Source organism: Amborella trichopoda, chromosome 10 (assembly GCF_054954075.1).
Source record: "Amborella trichopoda isolate Santa Cruz 75 chromosome 10, AtrichopodaSantaCruz75HAP2 v2.0, whole genome shotgun sequence".
Taxonomy (NCBI): domain Eukaryota; kingdom Viridiplantae; phylum Streptophyta; class Magnoliopsida; order Amborellales; family Amborellaceae; genus Amborella; species Amborella trichopoda.
In genome coordinates this window covers 27,375,177-27,384,217 of record NC_142345.1, presented here as the reverse complement: position 1 = coordinate 27,384,217, position 9,041 = coordinate 27,375,177, and the positions used below count along the sequence as shown (strand labels likewise).

The 9,041-nt window shown below is 35.1% G+C and overlaps 1 protein-coding gene across 2 annotated transcripts; it reads left to right on the top strand.

Moving 5' to 3' along the window:
* Window positions 1–1,445: 1,445 nt before the first annotated feature.
* On the top strand, window positions 1,446–8,820 carry LOC18424905 (putative carboxylesterase Os04g0669500). 2 transcript variants are annotated; one of them, XM_088848573.1, is made up of 6 exons: window positions 1,781–2,863; window positions 3,329–3,381; window positions 3,548–3,626; window positions 3,761–3,882; window positions 6,926–7,028; window positions 7,322–8,820. In XM_088848573.1, the coding sequence occupies exons 1-6, from the start codon at window positions 2,842–2,844 to the stop codon at window positions 7,441–7,443; spliced, it is 501 nt and encodes a 166-aa protein (XP_088704699.1). In that variant the 5' UTR covers window positions 1,781–2,841; the 3' UTR covers window positions 7,444–8,820. The 2 variants fall into 2 exon arrangements, 1 of the variants encoding a protein (XP_088704699.1); XR_016041834.1 differs by lacking the exons at window positions 1,781–2,863; window positions 6,926–7,028; window positions 7,322–8,820 and adding an exon at window positions 1,446–1,754 and having other exon boundaries at window positions 3,548–3,671; window positions 3,761–4,094.
* Window positions 8,821–9,041: the final 221 nt, after the last annotated feature.

Genomic DNA, 9,041 nt, shown 5'->3' with positions numbered 1-9,041 from the left:
TGATTTGTTATGCATTTTTAATTTTCTTAAAGATTAAAAAAAAATTGTCATTAATACACACTTTGCTCATCTTTTTCAAAAAATTTACAAAATACCCCTAAGTACAAATCGATTCGTCAAAATCTAGTTTTTTCATTGATTTTCAACTTCATTTGAATGTGTGTTTTTTTTTTTTAATTATTTTTTATATGCTTTTTATATTTTAGTAGACTTTCTTTTTGTATCTTTTTTATTTTTTTCAACGATTTTTTGACCTCCAGGGACTTGTCCTGTTAGAGCTGTTGAATTGGCTGGTTCATCGGTTAGGCCGATTAAACCGCTTCGTGGCCCATATCTGGTTAACCGTTCCGGTTCGATTTTGTGAACTCTGGTCACTACTCATTGCTCCCTCACAAGAAAACCCTCTCTCCTCGATGGAATTTTTCTTTCTCCAAAATCAAGGGGTTATTATCAAGTGTAGAGCGATCAAGTTAGCAAGTCTCTATTTAAAACATGATATTTTCAAAAAATCTCTGATTTTTTGAAATCCGTTTAGAACGACTTTTTCAAAAAATCTTCAAAAAATTGTGTTTTTCTTGGAAATGATGGAAACTCGTATTTTATCTTTTTTCAAAAAAACTTTTCAAAAAAACTTCTTCCCTATAACTTTATTTCTTTATTAACTCAATATTGTTGTATTTTTATTTAAAGATAAACAAATTAATAGTAGGAGTAAATAAATAATCTTGATTTAAAATAAAATTCCATAAAGTGTTTCACCAATAATTTCCCTTAAGAAAAGTTTATAAAAAATCACAAACAATATATTTCCCAAGAAACAAGATATCAAAACAATCGTATATCTCAAAATAATAGGCAGAGGTAGAAGACTAACACAATGAAAAATGTTTTTTTTTTTTCTTTAAAACCAGTGCATCCTTATAAAGAGCATTTTGAGTGAGATTGGAATTTGCTTGATGATTTTGTATACTAAATATTTAAGCAGCTAGGAATTCGGCGTGAGATTCGAATTTGCTAAAACATTTTGTTGCTTTTTTTATATATAGAGAAGTTTAATTAATTGTATTTTTTATTTTTTTATTTTATTGGTGTATATAACATACCATTTTGGATGGACTACTATTTTACGTATTAAGGCTTGTATTTTATTTTATTTAATTAAAATCCCATATTGAGGGTCTTTTTTGTGTTTTTTTTTTCTTCAGACAATAATCATATATCTTAGTTTACAATTCTTGTTATCTACTAATATAGTTCTTGTGTTAAGTAGTATTTAAATTTCATTTGATGCTCCAAATAAATCTGTGATGTGTTTTGTGTTGTGACAACAGTGTAACAATAAATTATATCACGGTAACGACACTAGGTTAGGTCATAAAATTATTGTTCAATAGATCTAATGTCTTCTTTACATATCCGATTTCTTCACTCCGTTTTTTAGACACAAGGAGACTGATTCTTAAGTTGATTTGGTTTTATCCTTGATTTATATTGAAAGATGACGGTTGTTGGGATCATGATAATAAAGAAATTTAATGACTTTATCCTTGATTTAAATTGAAAGATGATGGTTGTTGGGATCAAGATAGTAAAGAAGTTTAATGACTTACTTTGATGGCCTGGCATTTCTGAGTTGTGAATGATAGAGAAAGCCTGAGGAAGGGATATGAGATTATGGGGGTAACCAACTGTGGGCTATACTGGTGGAGTACAACAAGATTTTAGGGGGTTACAAGCTTGGGGTTTGTAAAAAGGTAAAGGTTTTGCATGCAACTGTTGGTTTGGGGATAATTTGAAATGTTAATAGATAGGGGTTTCTGTTTAGATTCTATTTATGCTCATTGTTTAGATATTATTCATGGATGATGTGGTTCTAGAGTTTATTTTGCACTTCTAGCAGGGATAGGAAAGGAATAGATTGCCATTTTGGAGGATGTGTGCTTCCTATGTGTAGCAGAATTCTTGTGGTTTTGGCACTATGAGATGTGACCCTTACTAATATAAGGCTAAGCGAGTGGGGCTATATTAGAGGAATAGAGTTAGATTTTAGGAGGGGGACAAGGTCAGTGATTGTAACAAGGTAGAGGTTTTCGTAACTATGGGTGTGGGGATGATTGTCTTGGTCTTAGATTTTTGCGGTTGTTTGGGACAGTAGTGTACATGATAGCTTAGGTTTCAGATACATATCAAAAAAGAAAGATAGCTTAGGTTTCAGAATGATTTGAAATTTTAATGGATAGGTTTAGGGAGAATGGGTCTCTATAGTTTATTTTTGTATTTCTGAGAATGGGATTCTATATTTTATTTTTGCATTTCTAGCATCAACAGGAAAGGGATAGATTGACAGGAGTCTTGTTTGGAGGATGTGTGCTGCTTATGTGTTGCAGAATGTGGATGGTTTGGCAATATGAGATGTGACCCTTTTGCACAATAATAATCAGAGTGAGGACTCTGTGATATGTGTAGAGGCAAAGGACACTGTAAATGTGCAAAGGGGATTTTGTTGTTCTTTCAATCTTTTTCAGAATCTTGTGTGTTGCACCATGAATCTCTGATTGTCCTCATCTCTTCTTGGCTTGCGGATTCCTTTCGAAGGTTGGATTCTCTTCAGGTGTTGATCAATATAAATCTTTTGGGGGATTTGGAGGGGATAATGTAGCCTTGTGAGGGAGGATCACATCAATGAACATTATCCATTTGGTGCTTTAGGGTTTGTGTTAGATGTTTATGGTATGTGCACAGGGAATAGAAGGCAATAGTGAGAACAAAGTTGCAGTATTAGCATCAGGGAAATGGGGGCTATCTCCCTAATCAGTACTTGAAGCCTAATTTGATTGTTTTATGGGAACTAGATCCTGGTTAGGTACGGGTTACTTGGTCCTCGTGAACAATTTCATGGATGTAGGCAATGTGGTCATTTTCGAGGTTCCCCCCTGGCATGTCCTTTATTATTATTATGGGATGTATTTGCATGATCTGCATTGTTCTGTGAATTTATAGGCATGCATGTTTTACCATACTTTATTTTTTGTCCCAACAAATAATATTAACTTCTAAATAGCATGTATATTTAATCATGAGCTTTTCTTTTTTGCTCATGCTTGTAAAATCTCATTCACGTTTTAGCTGATTCCACATTTGGAAGTAAAACTTGGTTGTAAGCGGTCTTTCATATTAATTGTGCTCTCTTGCTGTTGTTTTTTCCATCCATTTGGCACATACGTTTATTGGAGCAAGCTAAAATACATTTTTCCTGTATTCTTTTTTTTTTTTTTACTTCTTTAAATTCAAACTTTAATGAGCATAATTGTTAGCTTTGCTTTTATAGATGGTGCTGCAATGCCCTCTTGGTTTGACATCTATGAGATACCGGTGACTGCTGTAAGTAGTCTCTCTCTCTCTCTCTCTCTCTCTCTCTCTTCTTTTTCAGACGTTCTTCAAATATTTATTCTTTGTTAAAAAGCATTTATAAATTTTAGTTTCCATGTTAAGAGAGTTTTGAATTAACTGAGTTTTATTGATCTTCTTTTCATTAATATTGTTTCAGGAGTCCCCTAAAGATGAAGAAGGGGTTGTTAGAGCCGTCAGAAATGTGCACGCAATGATAGATAAGGAGGTTTCTGCTGGTATTAGCCCAGAGAACATATTTGTTTGTGGATTTAGTTAAGGAGGTATGCTCATATATCAATTTATATGGTTATTAGTGAGCCTTGAAAATGATATACCTATCAATCATAACTTTCCGGCTATTAATTTTCAGGCGCGTTGACCTTGGCAAGTGTGTTGCTGTATCCAAAAACTCTAGGTGGCGGTACAGTCTTTAGTGGATGGGTTCCATTTAATTCTTCAATTCTAGAGAAAATTTCTCTAGAGGCCAAAAGGGTACTAGTTTTGAGTTTACCAACATTTTTTTTGAGTTTTTCTTAAAATATTGTATTTTGGAATATGTTTCTTTAGAAGAAGGGGATGATGTCATAGTTTTTCATTGTATACATGCATGGATTTATGAGTTGTCGACTCAAACTACCAATATTATGAGTATGTTAAACTTGATCCTCCAATTTATGCATTGATTTTTGAGTTTTCGACTCAAACTACCAATATTATGAGTATGTTAAAATTGATCCTCCAACTTACAACAGCATCTTCCCATCTTTCAATATGAGCGTAAGCTCCCTAAATTAGTTGATAATAAGAGTGATATAAGTTTTCTTCGTATCACTTTTGCTCAGATGAGATGGGTAGTTTTCTTTATTACTTTCAGGTGCTTATGTATAATCACAAATCGCTAATCGTAAGCAACCTGATGCAAAGCATCACCATTTTTTTGCTGTAGAAAGACTTATGGCTTATTAAGAAGGGTGAGGGCCTTAAACTTTCCCTTAACTCATCACATATCTGGGTAAAAGGCTTGGGTTATGTTGGGTAGGCAGCCAACATAAAACTTTGCCAAAACTTATCATGAATCTTAAAATCTGCTTATGGTAGGGTGTTTTTCAGAAGCAATGTGCTGAGATATGGGGACTTATGGCTTCATTGAGGGTATGACCCTTAATAGAGCTAATGGCGGATCAGGATTCGTGTAGCAGACCCCAATTAGTTGGGAAAAGGCTTTGACGATGATAATGACGAACCTTAAAAGTGAGGTTGTTTTTTATTCTCTTTCTTTTCTCCTGAATCGTTTGTTCCCTTAGTTTTATTCTCTCCCTTAGTTTTCCTTCAAATGTGGTCAAAAATAGTTATGGTTTACAAGCTTAAGCGAGTATTCTTTGGTTCAAGTGTAGACTCTAAAAGCGTTAAGGGAAGCTTAAAAGGACATGGATAGAAGTAGTGAGAAATGATATGGTGTCTTATAGTCTTACTGAGAGTATGGCCCTTGATAGAGCAGAATGGCGGAACAAGATTCATATAGCCTACCCCAGATTGTTGGGATAAGGCTTGGATGTTGATGATGAAGCCTAATAGAGTATTCTACATCAATTTGGTAGTATTCAAGGTCTTTAACGTTCAAGAAGGCACGCCTCATTTGGAATTGATAATTAACAAACCACCTGAGTTCAAATATCATATACATAAGTTATCTTTATCCAGATTCATTTCCTTGTCTGATCTGGCAGTAGTTGGCGTTCATCAATATTAACTCATTCAAAGCCGGTTTGAGTTATTACTCTAATTTTTTGTCTTGTTGATTCACCAAGAGGCTCTTTAAAAGTTGACATCCTGGAAATATGGGTTGCTCCTTATTCCAGGTCAGATACATTCTTAGCAGGTTAGGTAATGAATGCACTCTCTTTGCTCTGTCATCAATTGGCTTGACTTGAATTATTATTAGATGCTTGAGGTGGCTTTTGCAGTATATGTGGAAGATTCTTTTGAGGATGAGTGGGATAATAGCTCAAATGTTTTCTTCACTCCGTTTATAACTATGGGAAAAAATAGCCATGATAAGGTTTCCAACACCAAAACGATATCTCAAAGTAAATTTTAGATGTGCACCTTATTTCTATAGTATAAGGAGTTAACCTCCAATTGATAGTTTTCCGATGTTTGAGAACACTCCAATTGATCATCTCGACCTCAAGATGTATAGAAATAAAGAAAAAAAGAATTCCAAATCCATAAAATAGTACATCTTATAACAATTTATCTGGACCTATAGTGTTTCGATGTTTGATAACTCTCTCCAATCGATCATCTCGACCCAATATGCATGGAAATAAAAAAAAGACAAAAAGAATTCCAAATCCAAAAAATAATACATTTTAAAACAAGTTATCTGGACCGTCTATTTTCAAAAATTTCAAGTGTTTATTGATATGATTGATTTGTACCCTTTTTGGAATTTTGAATTTATAATTATGGATAAAAATAGATTTTTAAGCTTGTATAAAGTTTCCCGGCATCAAAACAACATCTCAAAGTAAATTTTAGAGGCAACCTTATGCAAACCTCACCCATAATATAAAGCCAAAAGATATTCCACTCTCTCGGGAGCATACTATGCATTTACTCTTTGATATAGAACCCCACTAGAGCATACTATGCATTTACTCCCTGATACGGAACACAAGGATTAGTCTTAGAACCCTAAAGTTTGGGGGATATTACCTCTTTAACAATCAATAAGAAATTATTTCCTAATTGCACTCTCTAAGCACTTGAAAAAAAATGTCTTAAAATTGAATGGAAACCGTCAAAATTTTTAGAGAGTGACATTTAAGTGTTAGAAAACTCAAATTTTTTTAAATAAATTGAGATTAATTATCTAGTGATTTTAATGTGATTACCCAAATTTTAGATTGAAAAAATCCTCCCAAATAGATCATCTAACTGAAGGTATAGAAGTAAAGTATGCTCCCAAAAGAGCATAGTGTGCGTGCTCTAATATAAAAGTAAAAATTATCAGGAACAAGCGAGATTTAAGGTGAGAGAATATTTCTAAGGAAATTCAAAATTTAAGTGAGACGGGAAATTGGATCGTGGCCGTCGATCCTGACAGTTGAGGTGAAGCATAACAGCTCTTTCCCTCTCTTTCTCTCTCTAACCGTAAATCTTTTGCTTCTCTCTCTAAATCTTGCAATCGATCCCGACAGTTCAAAGAGCGAGCCTAGCAGCTCTCTTTCATTCTCTCTCTTGAATTCCAAGTCTTGTTTCTCTCTCTAAGTCTTGTTTCTCTGTCGCCCTTTCCCTTCTCCACCTCCTTGCTCTTTTGCATGCCTCCTTGTTTCTCTCTCTTATTTTCCCTTCTCTGATTCCATAGAACGCGCCATTTTCTTCAAATTCCTTTGGCTCTGAGGCCAAACCAGTTTCCATTGATGGAAACCAATCGACCCCAAGGTTAATGATCAGGCTCAAGATGCCTAAGAAAACAAACTCTCAATGTGAAATCGGTTCCCCTGAATCGGTGACTTCTCAATTTGATCAGGTCGCTGGAGGTTTAGGCCATTATAGTTGTGAAGTCTGCAACTTGAAGTTTGGCTCAGAGCGATCTCTCAGAGCTCACGTTAAAGCCCATGCATCCAATTATGGTAAGTTTTTGCAGGTTCTTGAGCCAGATATGGCTTACTTCTTTCAAGAATATTTTGGGTACTTTTTTAATCAAGATTTTATTATGTGGGTTCTTTCCTAATGTTTTCCTTATCTGCTGCGTCTTTCTGAATCAAGATTCTTTTCCGTACTTTTTTAATCAAGATTTTTTCTAATAATTTCCTTGTTTGTGTCTTTCTGAATCAATTTTTTTTGATATCGGTCCTTTTGTAATCAAAGTATTGTGATATGGGTTTTTCTCAAATCAAAGTTTCATGGTTTTGGGTTTTTGCAGGTTTCACTGATAGTGGTAACATAGGTTTGAAAGATGAGCGAGAGAGGAGAAAAGATGGTTGCAGCACAACAGAGGAAACAACAAAGCATAACCAACAAGTGGAGAGGGATTCAACCACCTGAGAAGCCTGCACTTGCCAGAAAGAATGAGAGGAACCTGCAGGTCAAAATTCCAGCAATGGTGCACAGATCAATTCCGTAGAAAGTTTGTCATACCATACCAATAGCACCATAACAGAAGAGAGCTCGAAAGAACATTATCCTCTCTCTCCCCTCTCAAATTGGTCGGTCACTGGATTTAGAACAAGAAGGAACAAAACTGCCAAGGTCCGAAAGTAAAGATTTGCAGAGACAAAGATTTGAGGGAGTTTCAAAAAGCATGAAACAAACTGTGCATTGCTTACCCATTCTTTGTCAATCTCAAAAGAAATTTGGAGGAATTGGGTTTCTTGAAAAAGCAAGAAATTGACAAGGATGGCCTGGAATCGGATCCCAAAAAGAGTGAAATCCTCCATGAATGCTTCTTAGTTTACCGTCGTGGCCAATGGAAGAAGAAGACGGAAGTGAAGAGGGAGGCGAGAGCTATTGTGACAGCTGCTAATTCTGGCAAACCCCAAGAAGGTGAAATCATTTCAAAGTGCCATGATTCAAAGAAGAGGAAGCTTCTCATTGGAGTCTCTGCAGCTAATAAATCAGAGGAGGAGGAAGTATCACAAGAGGATGTTCAAGTTTCTGGAATTGGGTGTGTGATTTCGGTGGGCTTCTTGAAAGTATCTGTTAATAAAAGACCAAAAATCAGCAGAATTCTAGCCAATTTCTCGCTGGAAAGGCAAGGGAGCCATATATGCACTAAGTGTAACCAATGGTTCAATTCAGGTCAGGCTTTAGGTGGCCATATGAAGAAACATTTTGTTAGAAAGAAGCATATAGCCAAGTTGAAAGCTCATCATTCTTCAAAGTGGTTGACAATGGGTTCTCAAGTTGAATTGGGAGGAGAGAGAAAGAATGGGGGAGAACAGAGAAGGGATGAAGATAGAATGGGGATTATGGATCTTAATGGGGTGATGCCTATTGAAGATGAAGATTTGAAATTTGCTATAAGTATGTTGGAGGTGGTGCCTGCTTATGCTGGTTATGTGAGATCTAGACTTTTCATGATCTCCGAGGCATAATTCAGGAGTTTGGGAAGCCATAGAAAGAGGATATTGGGGTCCACAATTCAGTGGTTTGGAAGACTAGAGAGCATTCTTTGGGTAACATTTAAGTGGTTTTGCATGCAGCATTTTGTTAGCACAGTTTAGTGGTTTTCAACAGGGAAAATTATTGTATTGAGTGATGAATTCATCAATTGTTTTGGGAAAAATCTCCATTGCTTTTGATAGTTATTTAAGCTGGAAAATTGTAGAATGTAATTAAGTTTATGGAGCTTTTGAAAGTTATTGAAGCTGATAAATTGTTAAATGTAATTAAGTTAATGGAATTGGATCCACTTTGCCTCTATTGTTTTCTTTCTAGTATTTAGTTTGTGAATTGCTTTGGCTTTTACATATGAATTATCAGCCATTTTATAATAAATAATCTCTCTTAGTGCAAGTCATTTGGTTTTGAAAGTTCATGTAGAGTGCTGTTCTTATATTTATGAAGCCTATTTTGGTGATACAATAGTGCTTTTGTGGCTGTTCACTCTCCATACTCAAATGGTCAAAGCATTGTATGGTGTT

What these genes read in the sequence shown, in the direction of transcription:
- LOC18424905 (XM_088848573.1), top strand. Translation starts at nt 2,842, where the DNA reads ATGGGAACTAGATCCTGGTTAG. An exon ending in ATGAGATACCGGTGACTGCT is followed by an intron (nt 3,382 to 3,547) that starts GTAAGTAGTCTC and finishes ATATTGTTTCAG; the next exon opens with GAGTCCCCTAAAGATGAAGA. An exon ending in TTTCTCTAGAGGCCAAAAGG is followed by an intron (nt 3,883 to 6,925) that starts GTACTAGTTTTG and finishes CAATTTGATCAG; the next exon opens with GTCGCTGGAGGTTTAGGCCA.